Genomic DNA, 25,723 nt, shown 5'->3' with positions numbered 1-25,723 from the left:
GTTACTTTATCTAGACTGTTCTTTATTTTGTTATTTTAAAAAAAATCTATAATAACCTTTATGGTCTTGGCCCCCTCCACCAGGTTTTCTCCAATGAAAGTGTTGTAGAAGATTCTGCAAAATCCTCGAGCCACATTGAATGCCACATGGAGGAGGCCCAACAACACTGACCAGTAGGTGGAGACCAGGGTGGTTACCATGTCCTTCACAGTCATGTTCTTTATCTTCTTCATTTGCTTCTTTAAGCTCTTCATGGACAGTACCTGAAACCAAAGCAAAGTTACTGGTGAACTGTGTGTTCAGTAGTATTACTGTAGACATTGTCAAGAAAGGTGAGACTGAAAGAAACTGAAGTCCCCGTGGCTTATCTCTTATTACATCTGAGAGACGGTGAACGGTCTTAGCACCAAATTTACATGTGATTTTGCTGATAGTTAATCATGCTTAATGGCTTAATATTGATCAGAATATAATCAAGTTTAACCAATACAATGAATCAGAAGATATAATCAATCTACTAACAGATTTTGTATGAAGTGGCTAGTCCAAGGATGGAAGCTGTGTGTGCATGTATGTATGTAAGAAGGAGGGAGGGGGAAGTGAATGAAACTCTAACAAGACAATGATATTAGAAAATGTATGATACTGATATGGCATTAGTAAAAAAAAAAAGTAAAAGAAAAGTAATTGAAGCTATGGCTTGGCTAATTTGGGTTGAAAGTGATCATTCAGTAAATGTGTAGATGTCACGGTTCTGGCTCATTTTCACCCAGCATTTTGAGTTTCTTATGTTTTGGTTTATTTTTGCATTATAGATTATTTTCTGATTCTCTTGTGCTTTATTGATTATTATTAGAATTCTATGTTTCAGTTTATTCTGGTTAAGGCTTTAGTTCTTAGGTTTTGTTTTGGTGTCCTCGTTTTTCCTGCAGGTGTAGTTCAGAGTCGAGTCTGCGTCTTTGTGTTGCCATTTCCTGTTTTATTGTGAAGGTCCACGTCTTTTGTCAGTGTGTCTCGTTAGCCCTAATCTCTCCCAGCTGCCTCTCCCTCCTGTTTTCCATTCCCTGATTACTCCCCTGTGTATATAAGCCTTGTGTTTGCCTTTGCTCTCTGTCGTGTCGGACCCTCAGGTTGTGCCTGTGTGTTTCTGTTCTCAGTGTTCATTGTTCAGTTCATGTTTTGTTTCGTCGCCAGCAGAAAAGCTGAGGTTTACAGCTGCAATTCAGTCTCCGAGTCCTGCGTTTGGATCCTCGTCACACAGAGCCCTGACAGTAGATAATTATTTTAACAATACAAACGTACGACAATATATGGTATTTCTACTTAAAATTATGTTTCTGTCTCATTGTATGTTTCGTGGTGAGCTTATCTGACTGTGTGGGAGACATCTTTTCCATCCAGTGTCACACATCTTTAGAGGATCTGCCATTTGCTGAATTCAAGGTTTAAATATATATATGTATCTAAGAGTTTTCAAATTGGAATCAAGTTTCTTATCTCTGTTCTTTTGAAAACAGAAAGCATTACTTTCAAAACTGTTCAAATACTATTTTAGAATATTCCAAAATACACCCAGAGTGAGCTGTTAGCTAGGCTCAGTGTGTAACTCACCTTTATTAGCAGCATGATGTTATATCGAAGTGCTAGCAGTGCCATGTAGACAGTGGTGACAGAAAAGAACCCCACATCGGGGTTCTCCTCATCTGGCTTCTCACGCTCGCTCTCCTCTTTTATCGACAAGCGCTCACCAGCGTCAGACATCTGAGCCGCCAGCTGCATTTCAAATATGGTGTCCTCACAGAAATTCACAAACAGCTCCATCTTCTCTTTCTCCCCTCCTTCATTCACCACATCAAAGATGAACTGACGCTTGGATTCCTTTACCTAGGATAAAAATACAAACTTTGGCATTGGTAGTGACATACTACACTAAAAGGACAAATGTCATAGTTTCTGATGTATTCGCTGTATTTACCTGAGGTTTTTCCCACTGTGTACGACTGGACTCGCTGATCTCAAAGTAGACCCTCTCGATCCGCTTTGCACTTCCCATAATCTCGATACGGCCTAGGTATGGTTGGAAGTAATTGAGGACACTTTCTGCCAACTCCAGGAAAGTCTGCAGCCGGGTGTCATGAGGCATGTGCTCTGACAGGTTGGTCAGCAAAACCGCCACGTTGAAGCCAATGTCCTGTGAATTTGAAAATCAATTTTTCATGGGATTTTTCAGTTTTGAATGAAACACTTCTATCCATATCTTCTCTATTATGCAGTAATTTCTGGGTAAATATGAAGTGCTTCTCTGTAATTTGCTGAATCTCAACCAGGAGCATTTGTAAATTTGTACTTGTACTCCACCTTAAATGTAATAGCTGACCAAATATACTAGGATTGGATTGAGAGTGTGCAACACAGAAAACAAGCAAATGAAGCAAAACCAACTTAAAGATGCTAACAAATAATGACTAAACAAGAAAAAGGAAAATGGAAACAGAAGATACTGAGTGAAGCCAACTTATTGGCGATCGTGGCTCAAAGAGTTGGCAGTTTGTCTTGTAACCGGAAGGTTGCCGGTTTGAGCCCCAGCTCGGACAGTCTCGGTTGTTGTGTCCTTGGGCAAGACACTTCACTTACCGCCTACTGGTGGTGGTCAGAGGGGCCGATGGCGCGATATGGCAGCCTCGCTTCTGTCAGTCTGCCCCAGGGCAGCTGTGGCTACAACTGCAGCTTGCCTCCACCAGTGTGTGAATGTGAGAGTGAATGAATAGTGGAATTGTAAAGCGCTTTGAGGGCCCCGAAAAGCGCTATATAAATCCAATCCATTATTATTATTATTATTATTATTATTATTATTATTATTATTATTATTATTATTATATTGGAGATTATGTATCGGAATTTCAGGAGCGGGACCACGCCCCCAAACACGCTCCTTCCGGTTGTCATCTATATAGGTTCCCCCAGTTCTGCAAACCGTTCATTCTCGTTTACGTGCCCCACCCTCCCTCCTTGTTCTCAATTCTTTAACTTCACTTTTATTTAGTACACGGCGATCTGCCAGACCCGGGAGCCGTCGCCAGTCCCCTTCGAGGCCTTCCCCAAACCACAGCTCAATTCATGTCCAAGCATCACCTTTACCTACTAAAACGCTGTCAAACCTAAACTGAGGATGTGGGCCCGGCTAGTGAAAAAAGACTACTTGGGCAGGCTGCCCAGTTCTTTTAACTCACTGCCCAATAATATTTTGAAAAACTAGATGTATTAAAAAGGGTGTTTGTTTCAAAACAAGAGCTATAAAATGATCAGTTACACTCTCATCTTGATTTTTAAATATCCTCAACTCCAAAGTATGGGAAGACAAAAAGAAAAAACAAACAGAAAATTCAATAAAAGTCCTGAGTCCTGGTGAGAACTCTCAAAAATGTAATCAGTTTGTGTTTTTTGATTACTTACCTTGGCTGGCTCATGAAAGCGCTCCACAAACTCTTCATAGTCAAGAAGTTCATTCTCATCAGTTTCAGCACATGACAGCAGGTACTCCGTCTCTGACTGGGTGTAGTGTTTATGGCTCTCCATGGCTTTATGAAAGTCCCTCTTGGAGATGACACCTGTTAGGTCAAACACAAATCTATAAACTTGGAAATCTTCCTGGATTCAAATGATGTAATTCCACAACAACTTATAGAAAAATAAATTACATGGACTGGCTTCCACCTCTCAGTCTTTGAATTCAGGTGTTTTCTGTCACATTGTCACAGTGTATAAAATCAAGCACCTTGGCATGCAGTCTGGCTTTACAAACAATACTGAAAGAATGGGTCATTCTAAAGAATTACCTGAATTTGAGCATGGTAATGCAATTGAATACTACCATTTCGACAAATCAGTATCTGAAATTTCTTCCCATGCTTGATTGCGTGATCGGCTATAAGTGGTAATAATGTAAAGTGGAAGCCACAGCAAGTCAGCCACAAAGTGACAGTTACAGTGACATAAAGTTGCAGAGCAGGGATCACCGAGTGCTGAGGTGCGAGGAATCAATAACTGATTCAAGCTGCAGAGTTTTAAACCTCCTCTGACACAGTTCTTTTGTCCACATGTTTTCAGAGCCTTGCCTTTTCCGTCAGGGTCATATTCCTTGAACCCATCTGAGGAGGTCAGGTCCTTCAGTTTGAGGAACATGTCGAAGAACTTAAGGATCATCTCTACATTGTTGGAGGACTCAACCAACATATCCACCATCTGCTTTCCAATGGTCCCATTCACCACATTACCTGGCAGGACAAAACAGCACATTTGCAACCTAAGAATACACTAAGACCACCACACATTTGTGGTTTCTTCACTCTGTTCCCTAAAATCACTGTGGTAGAACTAAAAAAGAAAGAAAAGAAAAAAACAACAACACAGAACTAGTTACCTTGTTTTTTGTGGCAACATACAGAAGAAATTCAATTTCACAAAGAAGACAAGCTTCACAGAGATGTTCAGTGTATTTATTCACAAGGTACTGTAGCAAAATGTAACTTGTAATGCCCTTAACGGCAATGTTCCCTCACTTAAACTAGTTTTGGGAGGACGATCATTTTGTAGGAAATGTTGTAGAACTGCACTTCTGCAACACCGTGACACCGCTAACCTCTGAGACACCTGAGATAATGAATTTCAATACCCAAACCTGTATTTCTATGATTTCTTTCATGATGATTTGTTAAAGCAAACCTACCCTCTAACATAGACAGCAGCATAACCACCATGTCTTTCTGCAGATCCATCAGTTCCTTCAGTAACTCGATCTGACTGGAGTCCTGAGGCAAAATAAATTAAAATAACATAAAATGTTTAAAGAATTCAGCAGCCACATGTGCTCATGATGTGTTAAAAAGTAACAAAGAGTGTGATGGAATGACAGTGGTCAGTCAAAAGTCTAACATGAAGTGCTAAGATGTATATGTTTCCTGTCTTTGGCCCCAAATTTTGGTACACTTCACCATGATTCAACTCAGCAGGCACTATACATATCAGTTTAATGCTTTTGTGCTGTTGGGTGAATTTGGTCAGTAAAGCTATTTTGGCAAAGTGCAACTTTTTTAAAAACTTACTTAGTGAAATGAATAATTCTTCTTCTTTTAAAATGGTAACATATATCTTGTTATAAACTCCTCCACATATAAATGGGTTCTGCAATGATGATCAACCATTGTACTGAAGATATAGTTGTAATTATTTATAAGCAATTTGATATAAAGCACATTTAGATGTTTAGATTAGGCATGTAGAGCTAAAGCTATGGGGCTGGCATGAAAAAACACGGACACCTGAGATAAGAAAGGAAATAGCTGAAAGAGCTAAGAGAGCTCTGGTTATGGATCTCAGTCTACGCTAATAAGGAACCAACATACCAGCAAAACTACCAGCCTTGAAGTTCCAGGAAAACATGTTCTAAAACTAAAGGGAGACATAATTTATTCTGATTTTTAAGAGTTCTTAACTGAAAGAACAGATGACCCTAAACTTGTGACTGACTGGTAGACTTCGTTCAGATATAATGCCTATCACATTAGACTCACATCACTGGCCAATAATACCCTGAAGCACAGATATTGGTAGTGTCTCGCGATTTTTTTGAGAATCAGAGATATTTATGAGTGATCTTTGTTTTTTATAGAATATAATGAAAATGATTCTTGGGAAAAATAATCCACAAGTTGCCAACTGTGTTATGTCTAGTGGCATTGATCATTATCTCAGAGCCTGAGTCTGCAGACACCCATCACTAAATTTACGTACCTGAGACAATTTCATCTGCATGTGAGCAAAAACATGTAGAAAGCCAACCACAGCATCCCACAGTCGACTATGGGCTAAACTCTGCTGGTTGCCGGTGCATGGACCCTAGAAAAGCATTAATAAGTGTGAATGTATTTTACAGATACAACCTCAGAAAATGACTCAAATGAAGCTTTTTCACGAAATGAATGTGACTTTAAAACTGTCCATTTTATTGGACATAATATTACAGATCACTGGGTCCCATTACTGCCCCAATGCTGGGAAGATCATTGCAGGTTTATCAGTCTGCTTGTTTTCCAATTTTTTACTTCTAATTAAGCAACAGCTGTCACTACAGTAAAAAACAAAAATAGAAACAAACTATAAACTCTATGACTTAGTACCTATAACATGACTGTATAGTAGTGATTTAAAGTGGACATGAATGACTACGTGTATGCATTTAATTGTTTTAAATGTATTTGCTTAAATGGGACTGTGCATATTAAGATGAACATATGAATGTAAATATGAATTAGCCAAAAGGCCATTTTTCAGAAGTACTTCTGAAGTCTGTGACAATGATGGAAGGAAAAGGGCCAATTAGCAAAACAGTTTCTATATGAGTTTTTTTATAAACTTCCATATCGGCCTTTGTCTGTGTAAAAATAACAGAATTATCTGCATACAGCTGGGTATTGATGTTATGACAGACATTGGGTTAGTAATTAAAATGTAAAGAAAGTAAAAGTGGTCTAAGTATGGAGCCTTGAGGTACTCCAGCTTTAAAACCAAGGTAAAGTGATCCCCTTTGGCTGCTTTATCGTTTTAATGTTTCTGAGGTATGAGTTTTGTCACTAATTAGCTAACAGAAACGGAGATAAGCCTATTAGCATTAAACCAACCAAGTGACGTCATGTTTTGTACTGGCACAAGATGGCGCTAAACAGGCTCTAAACACTTATTTCTTAAATCCAGCAAGAAAAACGTTAAATGTATGACAATTTTTGACCATCACTGAAATTAGCCTTTATACATGTAATGTTTCATGTTCATTTTAACACTGATGACTGTATTGTATGCCCTTACCTGGATGTACTCAGTGAGGGTATTGAAAACCTGCTTGGCCACATTTATTGCCTTGGAGAAATTCCGCTGGCCCTGCTCATCAATCACATCTTTCCCAGAATAATACCAGTAGAAATCACTGATGGACTCCTGGAGGAGAATGAAGCAGGAGGATAAGAAGAAACATGAGAGGGCTATTTTGATTTTGATTTGTGGCAAAGTAGTAGCAGTAGTATTCAAAAGAGAAATAAAAGGAAATCATAATAATAATATTGATTAAAACATTTTTAGCTAAATAAACTATGTTATAGTTTTACCAATTACACTGAACTCACAAGAGTCAATAACTTGTTTGCAGTATGTTATCAGCTGAGCTGCTATCTAAGCACAAGTTATAAAAGTCACTTATTGGCATTAACCCTCATAACATATCATCAAAACAGCTACCAAAATATTGTTTAACATGTATTTTTTTTGTAATGACCATTTACACCATCTAAACATTCTTTCTCAAAATCAGATGAACTCACTGAACCTTAAAGAAAGACCTTCCAATTCAATGAAATGGAGACATAAAAGGCAGACACATTCACAGTTTGCTGTATTTCAAAAGCTTTACCCGTCTTTCTGTGACTTTAGCTGTGTGGTTCAGTTCTATGGCAGTGAGTGCAGAAAGTGTGCTGATGAGATGGATCGTTACTGCATTTTGCCTTTGCAGGCCAGAGTGAGGGTGTTGTTCTTTAGGAAAGTGGTCAGTATTCCCTCTTTTTTATTTTAGTCTAAACTGTATGAGAAATGTTTGTCAGTAGTGGGTAAAAGAAGCTGACCTGAACTCTTAGAAGGTAGTCAACAGTGGAGATAATGATGTTAACGGTTGTGTTGTTTCCCGTTTGAGTCCTCAAGTAGTTCTGAAAGTCTGAAATAAGATACCATAAAATTCTGCGTGGAATGTGTTCAACTGAATAAATACAGTATGTCTCACAGTTCAAATCTATGTCATACTTTGCTCCATGCTATGTCTTAGAAATCACAGTTGGTTCTACTACAAGTCCATCCATAATAACCAGCAGTAATTCACATATATAAAATCACATTAAGCATTAAGGTATCTACTATTCTTTTAAAACATGGTTCAACCCATTAACGATCTAGCCATAAACAGTGAAAATGTTTTTGTGAGAGTACTGGTAAATTTTCACAAATTAAAATGTTTAGCCATTTTCCTGTGAAATTCACTGTAGAGAACTTATGCACACCTGAGTTGTGTCCTTCACAGAGCAGCTGCAGGAAGCGGAAAAGGTCACAAGTGAACTCATCATCCTGCATGACCTTCTCACCTGGCCAGAGAAAAGAAACACACACGCACACACCGCACACGCCCATATACAGGTTACACACATGTACATACGGACACACATTTTCACAAGCACATACAGAGGTATGCACAAATGTACACACAATAACACAGGCATGATCAAGCACATACATAAATGCACACACACATTCATATAAACAGACACACGTACGCAGAAAAAAGTCACACCAGAGGAAACAAAAGCAGACAACATATAGGAAAGGGAGAGACACACAAGAAGATGGAGAATGAAGTATTAAAAGAGGAGGCGGTAATATTGTTGTGTTTTCTTTCAGTTAGTGAAGAATGTATGGCCATGGAAAACACACACGCACACACGCACAAACACACACACACACAAACACACACGCACACACACACACACACACACACTTTTGGATGAGCAGTAGGCAGTGACAACAGTTCATGGTGGGCTGGTCCCTACACTGCAGCATTTTAGAGTCAGGACTGGATTTCAGCTCTTTGGTTGGTTACTGCTTTCTGTTGTAGTAATAAAATGGCATAGCTGAGGCCGACTGCTCTGTCTGGGTGAGAATGCTGCTTTGAACGATGGAATGGGAAAGAAAAAGAAGGAATATGCAACACTTTACAGTGACTTAATACATCACTATCATGACATTACAAGAATACATCCATACAATAAGAAAACACACTGAACTGAGCTGAGAGAGAGAAAATGTATACATCTGAAACCAGGGCACTACTTTTGTAGTGCAGATACATACAGTTACAAGTATTCGCCCCCTTCCCAATTTCTTAATTTTTTGCATATTTGTTCAACTTAAAAGTTTCAGATCAAACAAATTCTAATATTCGACAAAATAAAAATAACCCAAGTAAACATGTTACGGGGGGAAAAAGCTATCCAAACCACCAGGCCTCATGTAAGAAAGTGGCACAACCTTATAACTGGTTGGCAGCAAGAACTGCAATCATGTATTTGTGATGAATAGCGATCATTCTTGCACATCCCTGTGGCCTGTTTTTCTTTCCAAAATTATTTTAATTCAGCCACACTGCAGGGTTTGTGAGCACGAACAGGCTGTTTAAGGCCATGCCAAAGCATCTAAATCTGACTTAAGTCTTGACAGTGGAGGCCGCTCCAACAGCTTTATTTTTGTTTTTGAGTCATTCAGAGGTGGACCTTCTGGTGTCATCCTGCATAACCTGAGTGCACTTGATCTTCGAGAAATGAACTGATGGCCAGACAGCAGAGAGCACAACTCGTGTTTTCATCAATTACATCAAGACATCCAGGTCCCAGGTACCATCAAACTACCAGCACAATGTTTGGCTGTTTGTATAATCTTCTTTTCATGAAATACTATGTTAATTTTATGCCAGATGTAATGCCACTCAAATTTGACAAAAATGTTGCTTTTTTCACATTGGAACTCTCCCATGGTTGCTGTTTTTGCCCAGTCACTTTCATTTTTTTAGATTGTGGCATGATATTATATACTTTGTGAGATCTTTTAGTCTACTTCACTTTGTCACATAGGTTCTAATTAAGTGATTATTTGATTGCACAGGTCTGACAGTAATCAGATAAACTAAACTCAGCCTTCCCAAAAATGTGATTGATAATAGTTATTTCATGATTTAACAAGGGCAGGTGTGGACAGCTTGATAAATGAAAGATAATTTAAAAACTGTGTATTGTTAGAAAACTAGACCTCTTTTAAGAGATAGACCTATGGCATCAATTTGAAAATCCTAGGTGACCTTTCCCGAGTTATGGTGTTGACTAGATTTCAGAAAACCTGACCTCTGATCACCTGATCTCCATTCACCAAGATACAAACTTGTCTGAGATTTTTAGTAAATGCATTCATGGTGTCAATTTAAAATTCCTACATTCCCTCATTCTCAAGTTATCCCGTTCACACAGCTGAGTGTCCAGTAGGGTGATGACAATATTCCATTAACCTTTTTACCACTGCGGGGTAAAAACTGTTTGATGATCTGAAACATAAAGTATGACAAATATACAAAAAAACTACAAAATCGGGACTCTGGATAATACTTGTTAAAGGGCACGGTAGATCAGTTCCACCAAAATTTCAGAACGTTTGTTTTATTTATCACACTTAAAGAGTAAAAATCGTTCTTATAAAATATAACACGTGCTAGAAAAGAGTAATAATGGAATGCAAACATTTTTACAACAATGCCACTTTAGTATTTAGCAGTTTGATGAATAGTCATGTTTTTTTTGTTTCCTTTTTTTAAAACACAAAGAACATAATACATGATAACTATGTTACATTCCCTTTTTGTAATTGTTGCTCTGTAGCTTTCGTTTTATCTGGTGTTACGAATCCAACTTACTCATTCTTTACAGCAGTGTGCTACTGACTCTCCCTATTATCTCAAATTTAAGGGATAGGTTATCCTTCAGCTCGAGTCAAGACAGTGAAAAACAAAGCCTTTGCTCTACAACACGGTCGGTCAATTTTTAGTTAAATGAAGTAAAATATGGTTCAATTTATTTTATGCTGACTGACAAAGAAAGTGTGCAATACTGGTTATCCATTGTTCATCCATCCATCCATTCGCTTCCGCTTATCCTTTTCAGGGGCGCGGGGGGCGCTGGAGCCTATCCCAGCTGTCATAGGGCGAGAGGCGGGGTACACCCTGGACAGGTCGCCAGTCTGTCGCAGGGCCAACACACAGAGACAGACAACCATTCGCACTCACATTCACTCGCACATTCACACCTAGTGGCAATTTGGATTATCCAATTAACCTATCCCCACAAGCTGCACGTCTTTGGACAGTGGGAGGAAGCCGGAGTACCCGGAGAGAACCCACGCAAACACGGGGAGAACATGCAAACTCCACACAGAAAGACCTGATGGTGGAATTGAACTCAGGACCTTTTTGCTGTGCGGCAACAGTGCTAACCACTGTGCCACCGTGCTGCAATGGAAAGATGTTGTTATGGATAGAAAGATGTTTTACCCTGGAGCCCAACAGGATTGGAAAGTAGTGTGCAAGTGAACAAAGTCAGGTAACAGTTTTCTGACTTATGCCACATTCCTTCAACTAAACCATTGTGTTGCAACACTTTTCACCCCACACACCCATTGCTCAGAAACCCTCTGTGATCCTGCTTTCAGTTGGGCCACCTTTGTCAAGTCTCTTTGCAGCCTGCATTTTGAACATCTTGAAATAAGACACCCAAAGACTGGGTACTGAGTCTGAGTCTGCAGAGACATTATACCTCTTTCCTGTACCAAAGACACCACGTCCCAGTGGCCCCCAGGATTACAGGCCTGTGGCACTGACATCATGAAGACCCTGGAAAGACTCATTCTTGACCAGTTCCGACCTATTGTGAGGCCACATAAGGATTCTCTTCAGTTTGCTTACCAGCGCTGCCTCATACCGCAGGATGCCATCATCTACCTGCTCAATTGTGTCTACGCCCATCTGGACCAGCTAGCGAGCACTGTGAGAGTCATGTTTTTCAACTTCCAGTGCATTCAACACCATCAGGCTGACCCTGCTTGGTGATAAGCTGACAACGACGCAGGTGGATGCCTCTCGTGTCCTGGATTGTTAATTACCTGACAGGAAGACCACAATATGTGCGTCTTTGAAAATGTGTATCTGACAAGGTGATCAGCAACACAGAGGCACCACACACTTTTCTTCGTTGAAAAGAAGGATAAGACCCTTAGGCCATGCATAGATTACAGGGGCCTCAATGAAATAACCATAAAAAACAAAAACCCCTCCCGCTAATCAGTTCCACCATTTTCACAAAACTAGATCTCTGCAATGCTTACCATCTAATCCGCATCCGGGAGAAGAAAGAATGGAAGAAAGCCTTTAACACACCACTGGGCCATTTTGAATATTTAGTCATGCCTTTTGGACTCACAAATACACCATAAGTATTCCAAGCTCTGATCAATGATGTACTAAGAGACTTTCTAAACTAATTTGTACTTGTCTATCTGGATGACATCTTGATCTTTTCCAGGAATAGAGAGGAACACCAAGTTCACGTCCAAGCCGTCCTACAGCGCCTGCTGAAAAACAGACTCTAGGTTAAAGCTAAAAAGCGTGAATTTCACTCCCTCTCAGTGACTTTTCTTGGTTATGTTCTTGCAGAAGGGCAGGTGAAGACAGACCCCGCCAAGATCCAAGCCATGGCGGAATGGCCTACCCCAACGTCCTGTAAACACCTCAAACGCTTTCTTGAATTAGCCCATTTCTATCACCGCTTCATATGAAAATATAGCCATGTATCTGCACCCCTCACCACTCTCACCTCCACCAAACAACCTTTTCTCTGGAACCCAGAGGCTGAGGCCAATTTCAAAAGACTGGAACATCTGCTCACCTCAGACCCTATTCATCCAAACTCCACTATGCCTTTCATCATAGAGGTAGATGCTTCAGATTCAGGGATTGGGGCTGTTTTGTCACAATATTCAGGTCCTAAAGCCAAGTTACAGGCATGCACCTTTTTCTCTTGCCTCTCTCTCTTCTCTCTCTCTCTCTCTCGGAGCAAAACTATAATGTAGGAGACCGGGAGTTGTTAGCCATGAAACCTGGGAGATTAACGAGACCATCCAGCAGGCTCTGCAAGATGAGCCTGATCTGGGGTCTGGTCCCCTGGGTCGCATGTATGTCCCCTCGGCAGTTCGGGCTGCGGTTCTGAGATGGGTCCACACTGCTAAGTTCTCAGCAGTTCCCTGGGGTGTTGTAGAACCATCTTGCTAATAAAACGCCATTTTGGTGGAGGACCTTAGAAAAGGATGTAAAGGAGTATGTTGCTGCCTGCTCCACCTGTGCCCACAGCAAAACCTCGACACAGCAGGCCTCCTCAAACCCTTAACTTTACCCTCACGTCCCTGGTCTCACATAGCATTAGAATTTGTCACCGGTTTACTGGCCTCATCTGGGAAATCAGTAATCCTCTCTATCATTGACAGATTCTCCAAGTCAGCTCACTTCGTGGCCCTGGAAAAACTCCCCTCAGCTGCTGAGACAGCCCAGCTCATGGTAGACCATGTATTCAGGCTCCATGGAATCCTGTCCGAGATCACTTCTGACTGGGGGCCGCAGTTTGTGTCTCAGGTATGGAATTCATTCTGCACAGCCCTTGGAGCCCGTGTAAACCTAAGTTCCAGACATCACCAATGGCCACCAACGGCCAGACTGAACATTTAAATTAAGAACTGGAATCTGTTGTGTCGCCACTCACAAACCCGGCTGCCTTCTCCCCTGGGTGGAGTATGCAAACAATGCACATATTTCCTCCTCTACTGGTCTGTCACCTTTTGAGGTATCCCTTGGCTATCAACCACCCCTGTTTCCTGAGGATGAGGCAGACCTCGCCTGTGCCCTCCGTGCAACACCACTTAAGACGCTGCTGCAACATCTGTCGTAGAATGAGGGAAATGTTACAGAAAGCAGTTGCCCACCAGCGGTACTACGCGGCCCTCCGCACACCGGCACCCAGGTACACACCTGGACAAAAGGTATGGCTTTCCACCAGGGACGTACCTCTCAGGTCTGTGACTGGCAAGCTTGTACCCCGTTTGATTGGACCCTATGAGGTAGACACAGTCATCCCTCCATCCACACTCAAACTGAAACTTCCTGCTGCCATAAAGATCCGTCCTACCTTCCACTTTTCCTGAGTAAAGCCAGAGCTCACGAGTCCGTTGTGCTCGCCGGCCGACCCCCCTCTATCCACCCAGCTTGTTGAGGGTCATCCGGCCTGTACAGTCCGAAGGATCCTGGACGTCCGCTGGCATGGTCAGTTGCGACAGTACCTGGTGAATTGGGAGGGGCATGGCCCTGAAGAGCACGCCTGGGTCCCCAGGTCTTTCATTCTTGTCAGCTCTCTTGTTTCTGATTGTTACAGGTTGCGTCGAGGCTAACCAGCTGCTGGGAGGCATTCCTTGAAGGGGGGGTACTGTCATTGACCGTGTGAGCAGCTGGGTGTGGCCGGTGTGGATCCCTGCCTCCTGTAACCACCTTAGGGCGGGCCTACCATCCTCTCACCTGGGCAGTGCACCTGCGATTAATCCTGGACAGTCAATTGAGGGTATTTATGGCCAACTTCACTACCACCTCGCCACCAGTTCATCAACTCACCCAAGTTAGTAACAGGCTCTAATGCTAAGCTCAAGATCCAAGATCCTTATACGTTTACCTTGTTGTCTTTTCTCCTAGCTCAACTCACCTGCTATACTACGACATCATCACTTCGGTTTACCTGCTAGACTCTGGACACAAACCCATCCACTCGGATCTCTGCCTTCCTCCTTAGCCTCAGCCTCATCCTGGCCAAGTAAGCCACTCCATTCCAGCAATAACTATAGCTCCAGGACCAACCCATGCACCCACTAATTCCTTTCCTCTCTCTCTCCCTCTAATACACTCCGTGAGCACCACTTCAGTCTCCGTTTAAGTAACGTGTCTCCGGCTGCTGTGCTAGGATCACCTGCCCTGTACTGTATTGTGTGTTAAGGCAAGGTTCTTGGTTTTGTTCCTCCACTAGTGTTCCCCCCACCAAGCCCTATATTATATATCAGGCCACGTCAAGTTCCTATGTTTGTCTCTCCTTGTTGTCCTTGGCCTTTGTAAGTAAAACCACTACTTTAGTTCAACTATCCTGCTTCCGCACTTCGTCCCGCACTTGGGTCCAGTTTTGTACAGGCCTCCGGCCCCCTTGACAATCCCATCCTCTTCTTTCTGCAACACCTCAGCTGGGAGGTCTTGGTCTCTGATCCTTGGTTGTTAACCACACTCTCCAAAGGATACATTCTCCAATTAAGGTAATGGCCCTCAAAGTTCAATGGAGTTTGTCACAGATTCTCTGAAGGCTCAGGCTCTGAGGCAGTAAGTCATATCACATCTGGAGAAAATCACTTCCTTATTCCTAAAACATGGACACCTACACCATTTTAAAATAGTTTGCATCGACATGCATTACATGCACCATTATGGTTACATTCTTGCTTCTGCAGACGAGAGGCATGTGAATTCTTACATTATTGGACAGCTGGTTTATATTTGCCCCAGTTCAGGAGCAGGCATACTCAAACACAACAGCTCTTCTTGTATAGATGTATTGTATAGTTTTCAAATTTCAAGGCAGGAGTTCATTAGTGTTGCACTTGTTGCAAATAAGGACAATCTCAGCCTCCTTCCTCATTTAGTGAGAGGTAGAATGTAGAATTCAGTGTGCCCCTTCAGCCAGGGGCATAATTTCCAAGGGGGTTAGACTCCCCCCCCCCCCCCCCCCCCCCCCCCCCCCAAATAATCAGACCCAACCGATATACCCCCCCCCCCCCCCCCCCAATACAATTATGAATTATCTAGCATAAATAGGATTTTCTTTACTCATTTCAATTATTATCAGCAAAATAGTTGCATGTTTAATCCTCTGGGAATAGATTTATTCATTCATTTAGACAGAGAGCTTGACACCCCCCCCCCCCCCCCCCAATGTTCAGCACAAAGTTAAGCCGATGCCTTCAGTTACTATGAAAACTGACAGTGACAGCTGCAAATTTCGTATTAGGGTTCACTTCATTGTGGCTATTTCGGGTCTAAATCGACAGGTTGAACATCAACCCCCAAAGGCACCAATGCAGCAATGCAGACTGTTGGTGGTCTCAAGGCAATGCCTTCTTGTGTCATGATGTTTCTTTCAGATCGTAGTAGGTGGTGGTTATATTATATGGAGAACCACAAGCCAATTAGACAGCCCTGGAATCTACAGCAGAGGTTGCTACACAACATTGTGTTGAAACAGTGAGATGCTTGGCTACAAGTTGAACAGCCACAAGGGGCAGTACCCTCCATGGAGAAGGAGGCTAGAGGGCAAGATCAAAGTAGCATGGAGGGAGGTTAGCCAACTAACGGAGTTGCAGAAAGGTGCGGCAAAGAAGGTGCATAAGAAATACAGCAAACTGTCCATACCTGAGGCCTTGGAAACTGCCAAGCAAAGACTCACAGCCTTGGCCAGCCGCTTGAGGAGGTACACCAGAGAGATAGAAGGCAGGAGAATAAACCAGCTGTTCTCCACAGAACCAGCAAAGGTGTACTCTCAGTGGCAAGGGAACAATAAGAGAACAGCACCACCAAGGCTGGAGACGGAGCAATACTGGAAGAGCATATGGGAGAAGGACGCAACCCATAACGGCAATGCTCAGTGGCTAGTGGATCTGAGGGCAGACCATAGCGACCTCCCTGAACAGGGTCCCAGTAACCATCACAGTGGCAGATATCCAAGAAAGGGTCTCCAGTATGAAGAGTTGGACAGCACCAGGGCCCGACATGGTTCACGCCTACTGCCTGAAGAAGCTGACTGCACTCCATGAGCGTCTGGCAGCACAAATGAACCAGCTGCTAGTTAACGAGAGACACCCGGAATGGCTAACCGAAGGTCGGACGGTCCTGATCCCCAAGGACCCCAAGAAGGGACCGGTCCCCTCCAACTACCGACCAATAACCTGCCTCAGTACTACATGGAAGCTCCTGTCAGGCATCATATCGGCTAAGATGAACAGGCACATGGGTCAATACATGAGCGGGACACAGAAAGGAATTGGCAAGAATACCAGAGGCGCAAAACACCAGCTACTGGTAGACAGAACAGTCAGCAGAGACTGCAAGACCAGACTGACCAACCTGTGCACTGCCTGGATTGATTACAAGAAGGCCTATGACTCAATGCCCCACAGCTGGATACTGGAATGCCTAGAATTGTACAAGATCAATGGGACCCTAAGAGCCTTCATCAGGAACTCAATGGGGATGTGGCGTACAACACTAGAGGCCAACTCCAAGCCCATAGCACAAGTCACCATCAAGTGCGGGATCTACCAAGGAGATGCTCTGTCCCCACTGCTGTTCTGCATAGGCCTGAACCCCCTCAGTGAGATCATTAACAAGACTGGCTACGGATACCGACTACGGAATGGAGCAGTTGTCAGCCACCTCCTGTACATGGATGACATCAAGCTGTATGCCAAGAGTGAACGAGACATCGATTCACTGATCCACACTACCAGGCTATACAGCAATGACACTGGAATGTCGTTCGGACTGGAGAAGTGTAGTCGGATGGTAACAAAGAGAGGGAAGGTAGTCAGAACTGAGGGGATTGAACTACCAGAAGGCAACATTGCAGACATAGAGGACAGTTACAAGTACCTGGGGATCCCGCAGGCGAATGGGAACCATGAAGAGGCCGCTAGAAAAGCTGCAACCACCAAATACCTGCAGAGGGTCAGGCAAGTCCTGAGGAGTCAGCTGAACGGTAAGAACAAGATCCGGGCCATCAACACGTACGCCCTGCCCGTGATCAGGTACCCTGCTGGGGTAATAGGCTGGCCAAAGGAGGAGATAGAAGCCACTGACATAAAGACAAGAAAGCTCCTTACCATGCATGGAGGGTTTCACCCCAAGTCCAGCACCCTGAGGCTGTACGCTAAGTGGAAGGAAGGGGGCCGGGGATGAGACAACGAACATCCAAGAATACATTGGGAAGATGGCCCCAACTGACCGAGTGCTCAGTGAATACCTCAGGCAGCAGAAACCCAAGAAAGAGGAGGGAGACGAGGAACCATCATGGAAGGACAGGCCCCTGCACGGTATGTACCACCGGCAGATAGAGGAGGTGGCTGATATCCAGAAATCCTACCAATGGCTGGACAAAGCTGGACTGAAAGACAGCACAGAGGCACTAATCATGGCAGCACAAGAACAAGCTCTGAGTACAAGATCCATAGAGGCTGGGGTCTATCACACCAGGCAAGACCCCAGGTGCAGGCTGTGTAAAGATGCCCCAGAGACAATCCAGCACATAACAGCAGGGTGCAAGATGCTAGCAGGCAAGGCATACATGGAATGCCATAACCAAGTGGCCGGCATAGTGTACAGGAACATCTGTGCCGAGTATAACCTGGAAGTCCCAAGGTCAAAATGGGAGATGCCCCCAAGGGTGGTGGAGAATGACCGAGCTAAGATCCTGTGGGACTTCCAGATACAGACGGACAAAATGGTGGTGGCTAACCAACCGGACATAGTGGTGGTAGACAAACAGAAGAAGACGGCCGTAGTGATCGATGTAGCGGTTCCGAATGACAGCAATATCAGGAAGAAGGAACACGAGAAGCTGGAGAAATACCAAGGGCTCAGAGAAGAGCTCGAGAGGATGTGGAGGGTGAAGGTAACGGTGGTCCCCGTGGTAATCGGAGCACTAGGTGCGGTGACTCCCAAGCTAGGCGAGTGGCTCCAGCAGATCCCGGGAACAACATCGGAGATCTCTGTCCAGAAGAGCGCAGTCCTGGGAACAGCTAAGATACTGCGCAGGACCCTCAAGCTCCCAGGCCTCTGGTAGAGGACCCGAGCTTGAAGGATAAACCGCCCGCAGGGGCGTGCTGGGTGTTTTTATATATATATATATCTATCTATCTCCTGGGTGACTTTCTCTTGAATGATTTTCAGAAAACTCGACCTCTGACTTTTACCTTGACATTAAGGTCAGTGAGATTTGAACTCACCTAGGATTTCAAAGTGATACCATAGATGCATTTACTACAAATTCAGAACGACTTCCGCCTTTATTGCATTCACAAGATTTTTGTGTTGTGATGACAATAGCCCCTCCCCGTAGCCTTTTACGGCAGATGGGTAACAATAGTTCACACGTTAACACATTAATTTATTCTAAACAGAACTATAAGCTGGACTTAAACTGGGCTATTTTCCTTTGTGCAAGGAGGAACAGGATGAGGACTACCAGAGACCTAAAAATTGACCCCCAGCACGCTACTGGTGTGAACTTCTCTGGCCAAACAATTCCACATTGTTTACTGAGAGCACAGCTCATGCGAGCCAAGGTTTTTTTCCCCCATGGATTTCTACATAATCACCTTGCGCTACAATGGCAGGATTAAATTCTTGGATGGATAAAATAGCTCAATCATAAGACTTAGGGTTAGATTTATAAATGGTCTGGAGTCTCAGTCCTGAAGACCACAAAAAAGAAGAGAAAAATTTCTAACATATGTATATGCTTTTATATGAATAATATAGATTCTCCTCCAGCCTCCCCACATTGATCTCACTTACTATACTTTTTCAGAGAAACGCACAAATGTAAAACCTGCACTTACACTTTCTACTGGTGTACTGTTACTCCCTCACGCACATATTTGCACTGGTCTTGGAAGAATGCTGTCAATAAAATCAATTGGTGGTGCCTTTGTATATAAATTGTTAGTAGATCACAGATCAACAGCATCAACACAAATGTATAAATAACAGCCAACAGTTCCCTAATTCTTTGTCTTTTCATGTCCTTACAATGAAACTTAAACAACTGGTAGTGTAAAGGCAATAACATAGGTATGTTAAAGGCTTGCTTAAAACTGACTAAAGATAAAAATGAAAGCACTTCTAGTCTTTTAAAAATGTTACAATTTATAGACACACATACAAGATATACAACCAAACCATGAGCTTAAGACACAATACTGGGGTGAAAATAAGTTCAAACATAAAATCTAAAAAAATCAGTTATAAGATCATGGTTATTCAAGTTTTGTTAACATACAATGAACAAATACAGTGAGTACAGAACACATCTCAGCCAGTAAATGGAGAGAAAAAGAGGGTAAGGAAGAAAAGATGGTTCAGATTTCACAAAACTGGCGGAGCAGCATGGCCAAAAACAGCCACTTTCATGTCTCAAGTGCAACATTCAAAAGGAAAAAGAAAAGGAAGGGAGACTGAAGAGGGCGAAATGTACAAAGATTAGAAATGAGAAGGGCTGCAATTAATTAGTTTATTTTATACATACATACACACACATTATATATAAATTAAAGGAACACTTTTTAATCCAAGTATACCATCAAGATACCATCAAGGCAGTTAACCTACGGTATATGGTATATGGTATAGTGAGTTAAGTAACAGAGAGTGTTGTTGATCAGTTTAGCTGCTTTGGTGTTATCTTATAGAGCTGACCCTACAGGGGACAAGTAGTTCAAATCCTTCAGGATGCACATTAATACATGCCATTTCCAGAACATTTGCTGTGTCTCCTAGCACAGTCAAGAGCATGGAGGAGATTTCAGAAGATAGGGAGCTATTCTAGAAGGACTGCACTGTAAAAGGACCATAACCCATCAGTAGGAACACGTTGAGCACTGCCAGACCTACAAAATGGTCACTGGCGTGAACTTATCGGCCAAACAATCATATGTTATGCTGCCAGTAACACCATTCAGCATTTCAGCTTTTCACAGATGAGATTAAGTTAACCTTGACACGTGTGACAGACATGAAAGGGTCTGGAGACGCAGTGGAGAACGTTATGCTGCCTGTAACATCAGCATGAATGGTGTAGTGATGGGTCAGTGATAGTCTGAGAAGGCATATTGATGGACAAACACACAGACCAACAGGATAGGCAATAGAGATTGACAGACCACGTGACTTTCGCGCATCGCATGCCGGGTACTAGTGGCAAAACAATCAAAGCAATGCATCAAACGCAAGCATTTGCATCACCGCAAAACGTTCATTCTCCGGTTCCAATACCTTCTTGCTTTTTCTTTGCCCCCCCAAAAAAGGTATGTACAAAACGAAGGAGAACAATGCCGGTCCGTACAAAGACAGACTTGATGAAAAGTCAAAGAAAAGATACGAGGAAAAAATCAAAGGTGTGAAAGGGTCAGACCCTCACGAGCACACAGAGGGACAAAAGATGTTAGCGTGCTGCCCAACTTTCACCACGCTCAGATTTATAATTATATGGTTCTTGGAGTGAGTGCATACACTCATGAAGTTTAGTAACTTCAGGTCACTGCAACAAGCCCAGGTACAGTTTACCGACGAATGGGTACAGGACCTTGAAATGCACCGTGTAGAACGAAAGACCATCGTACGAACAAAGGTAAGTTTACCAGTCTCACAAATTGTCTTCATAAATACACATTCGTTAACCGTTTATTAATAGGACCTTTGAGCTCAACGGTAATTAATTAGTAGTGGAAATAATTTCTGGTAGCATTACAGAAATGTAGCAGTGACAATAATATTGTATGCTGTAATCGTACTGGGCAATTAGTGATACAAAACAACTGTTTTATCCTGTGAATAAAAGTATATGTTTTTGTCATTGTACCATGGTAATAACAGAAGCGAAACGCAATATTCTGTCAGGACAATTCACTATTTATGCACAATAAAACAAAAGAGCATAGTGCGACAATTTCTGTTCAGTGCCAGACTTGCTTGTAACCTATATCACCAGTTATGTTATGAAAAATGACGTATTACCTACTACAAAACACTGACCTTTGTGTAAATGCTTGGAGCAGACTAACATGTGAGCTGGAGTGTTCTGGGACCTTATATTTGGTCTTAGAATGGCTGCAATCCAGGCCATCCGTCGGCTATTTGTTACTTCGGAAACATGGCTCGAACAATTTCTCTTCAACGACGTAATCCGATAACAACCGATCTCTTTACCCGTCGGCTTCCCGTGGCTGTCATGCGACCGGCTATTGCAGTTAATAATACAACAGCTTCTTGACATTTTTTGCGTTTCTTTTTATCGCTGTGTGACTGTTTTCAATTGAAAGCCTGCGTGCGCTAGTACCGCTTGCCACGTGTTCCCAGAATCCTTTGCGGTTTTACCCCTGAATGATGTCACATTTTCAATCTCTATAGCACCCTGACTGCCAACAGGTATCGGGATGATACCTATTGGAAGTCAGGCCCTGTCAGACGCTATGGTCGTTCAGTGGGTCCTGGTGCATGACAATGGCCTCATGTGGTGAGAGTATGCAAGCTGTTCCTGGAGGATGAAAGACGTGATACCACTGACTAGTCAGGCCCCTATGTTCACCAGACCTAATCCAACAGTATACCTCAGGTACTTGTAAAATGTACTACATTCAGTCCATCCAACCTTGTTAGATTGCACCTCCAACGGCCCAGGAGCTCACTGATGGCCTGGTCTTGATCTGGGAGGAGATCCCCCAGGACACTGTGCTTAATCTCATTAGGAACATGTGCTAATGTTGTTAGGCATACATACAAGCATGTGGGGGCCACACAAACTACCAAGTTTGAGTTGCTGCAAGGAAATGTCAGCAAAATGGACTAAACTGCGCACATTATTTTTTCACTCTGATTTCATTGGTTTCATTTCCAATGAATGTCCTTTCATTGCTAACACATTACCCAGTTCATATTAGTAGATTAGTAGATATCTAGCATGGTTTTTACCCCATTGGGATCCAATGTTTTCAAAGTGTTCCTTTAACTTTAAGCAGTGCATATATATACATATATAATGTGTGAGTATCTCTGTGTGTATAGTCATGAAGAAGAAAGTACATCCCCTTTCAATTTGAAGGCTTTACATAATTAGGTCATAAAAAAAAACCTTATCAGGTCTTAAAATTAGTGAAATCCATCTTAAGATGAACAACAACACAAGACGTACTGTTTCATTATTTACATTGTGCCTGTACATTGTGGTTTTGGCTGGTGGAAGTTGTTTCACTGTGCCTTCAGGTCAGGGAATGGGTTTGGTCGTTTGGCGCATAAGCACAAACAACAGTTCAGAGTACCCAGCCTTCTTGGAGTCACTGGGTGGGGTGCTTCATCTGGTGACTGAGATGTCCTACTGGGAAACTTCAATGATCAGGTCCACTAGTCCGTGATTGATTTTGTGACAGTGTCAGCTGTCAACTGATCATCACCTGGCGGTTGGTTTAATCAGGTGGCGGCGAAGGATGCTGGACAGAATTGTGAAGGTGTGCTGAAAACACCTGCCAGAAGCCCTGGTTCATGAGATCTTCGACTCTCACCTCCAGCCTTCCGAGGGACGAAGGAATGCTGCTGGAGGTTGTTGGAGGTTGCTCAACAACCTCCATTGTTGGGCATGCTGAAAGGGGCAAGGTGGTTGGTACCTGTTATGATGGTAATCCCCAAACCAGATGGTGGGTGCTGGAGATGAAGGGAGCGATCAAGCTGAAGAAGTCCTACAGGGCTTGTGTAGCCTTAGGGACTTTGGAAGCAGCTGACAGGTACCAGCAGAGCCACATACCTTTCAGCTGTTTTTGTGCTCGGGTGATAGATGAAGCAAAATCTTATGTGTGGGAGGAGTTCAGTGAGGCCATGGAAAAAGACTGCCTCAAAGTGGTTAGGAATCCTAAATTCCTAAAGGCCCTGGGTTGTCCTGGTTGACGCATTGCATGGAAATCTGCAGATGTGCCTCTGGGGGCTTTAAGAAGGTGGGCTAGAGTGTGTACTTCAACCACAGGGGGATCACACTCCTCAGCCTCTCTGGGAAGGTCTAGTGTGGTGGAAAGTTAATTAATTAATTAATTAATTAATTAATTAATTAAACCGTATGACTGTTCCCACCACTAACACATGACCCTACGCTGTGTTCACTGCATCATTCCATGTTTGGCACTGATCACCACCTGCACTCATGTATATATCATGTATATATCTATCCACTTAGCACTTTTAATTCTTATTCTTATTTTTATATTTTTATGACAGTATGTTTGCACTGAAGCACCGCAGCAATTTCCTAATGTTGTAAACCTGCTCAACATTTGGCAATAAAACCCTTTCTGATTCTGATTCTGATTAGTCAAACCTCGGATACAGGAGGAACAGTGCTGTTTTCGTACTGGTCGTGGAACACTGGACCAGCTCTTCATCCTCCTACGGATATTTCAGAGTGAGTGGGAGTTTGCCCAGCCAGTCTACATTTCTTTTGTGAACTTACTGGTCGATCTACATCCCTACCCTCACCTATGATCATGAGCTACGGGTAGTGACTATAAGAATGAGATCACGGATATACAGTGGTGTGAAGAACTGTTTGCCCCCTTCTTGAGCTCCTATTTTTTATACGTTTTTCACATTTAGATGTTTCAGATTATCAAACTGGCAATGAGCCACAGCATCTCAGTGGAATTCAGGTCAGGACTTTCATTAAGCCACTTTGTAAGTATTAAGAGGTGGACTTGCTGGTGTATTTTGGATCATTGTCATGCTGCAGAACCCAAATGCACTTCAGCTTGGGGACACAAACATATGTCCGGACATTCTCCTTCAGGATGTTTTGGTAGACAACAGAATTCATGGTTCCATTTAAACCACAAGTCTTCCGTCCTGAGGCAGCAAAACAGTCCTGGAACATCACACTACCATCACCATATTTTACTGTTGGTATGATTTTCTTTTCTGAAATGCTGTGTTACTTTTACACCAGATCTAACGGGACACACACCTTCTAAAAAGTTAAACTTTTGTCTCATCAGTCAGTCCCCAGACTATTTTCCCAAAGGTCTTGGGTATCATCAAGATGTTTTCAGGCAAAACTGAGACAAGCCTTTATGTTCCTTTTACCAGCAGTGGATTTGTCTTGGAACTCTGCCATGAAGGCCATTTTTGCCCAGTCTCTTTCTTATGATGGAGTCATGAACACAAACTGAGGCAAATGAGGCCTGATGTTGTTCTGGGGTCTTTGTCACCTCTTAGATGAGTTGTTGCTGCGGTCTTGGGTTACCTTTGGTCGGCTGGTCACTCCTGAGAAGGTTTGCCACTGTTCCTTGTTTTCGCTATCTGTCGATAATGGCTCTCACTGTGGTTCGTTCAAGTCCTACAGGTTTAAGAAATGGCTTTTCCTTTTCCAGACTGAGAGATCTTAATTACTTTTTTTGTCACCTGTTCCTAAATTTCCTTGGATGGCAGCATGATATCTGGTTTTGAGGATCTTTTGGTGTACTCTACTTTGTCAGGGAGGTCTTATTTATGTGATTTCTTGATTGGAAACAGGTGTGACAGTAGTAAGGCCTGGTTTTGGCTAGAGAAATCAAACTCAGCTTTTCAACGATGTGATACACCACAGTAAATTTATGTTAGAACTAAGAGCATCTTTAGGATTAAGGGTAATTAGCAGCCAGGTGCTGCTAAGGCAGTGTAATTTATTAACTGATCATTGTCAAATATGACTACAAAAGCTGAAGTTTTGGCAGTTTGCTTGTTGGGAGATTTCATATCTGTATTAACACAGTGCCAAAGAGAAAACATCAGTGGAAACAGCGGTGACAGAGACTATTCGCAAGTGGGAAACGCTCAAAATAGTTGCCAATTTTTTAAGGAGTGGATGTTCATATAGTACAAACAAATTCAGGCACAAAAGATTCATGAATCACTGATTTCTGAATACACACTGTTGTAAATGACGCCGAATGTTTTTAAGGCATGCAAGGCCAAACTGGAGATGTCAGTCCATAATGCACACCAGGCGAAACCAAACAACATATCGACACAAACGCTTCATATCAACTACTATAGGCACAGTGGTGAAGGGGCAGCCACAGGACCAGCGCACCTTGCAGACAACATGAACTCCTCTGTATACCACCATTCTCGAGTCAAATATTTGGGAGGCCTTCTGTTCGACAGCCCAAACAGGGCCAA

At 42.8% G+C, this 25,723-nt stretch overlaps 1 protein-coding gene across 1 annotated transcript in view; it reads right to left on the bottom strand.

Moving 5' to 3' along the window:
• ryr2a (ryanodine receptor 2a (cardiac)) overlaps positions 1–25,723 on the bottom strand; it is a 316,621-nt gene that overhangs the window by 40,552 nt on the left and 250,346 nt on the right. The window contains exons 90-99 of the mRNA XM_080872616.1: positions 8,097–8,177; positions 7,668–7,756; positions 6,862–6,990; positions 5,791–5,895; positions 4,727–4,808; positions 4,116–4,274; positions 3,454–3,608; positions 1,976–2,191; positions 1,612–1,884; positions 57–263 (exon numbers count right to left, since the gene is read on the bottom strand). Of these exons, the coding sequence (XP_080728742.1) occupies positions 57–263; positions 1,612–1,884; positions 1,976–2,191; positions 3,454–3,608; positions 4,116–4,274; positions 4,727–4,808; positions 5,791–5,895; positions 6,862–6,990; positions 7,668–7,756; positions 8,097–8,177 (1,496 nt within the window). The remainder of the gene's footprint in view (positions 1–56; positions 264–1,611; positions 1,885–1,975; positions 2,192–3,453; positions 3,609–4,115; positions 4,275–4,726; positions 4,809–5,790; positions 5,896–6,861; positions 6,991–7,667; positions 7,757–8,096; positions 8,178–25,723) is intronic.

This window comes from Rhamphochromis sp. 'chilingali' (genome assembly GCF_963969265.1).
Source record: "Rhamphochromis sp. 'chilingali' genome assembly, chromosome: 22".
NCBI lineage: Eukaryota > Metazoa > Chordata > Actinopteri > Cichliformes > Cichlidae > Rhamphochromis > Rhamphochromis sp. 'chilingali'.
Note: the sequence above shows the minus strand (reverse complement) of the source record. Positions and strands in the feature narration are given on the sequence as shown.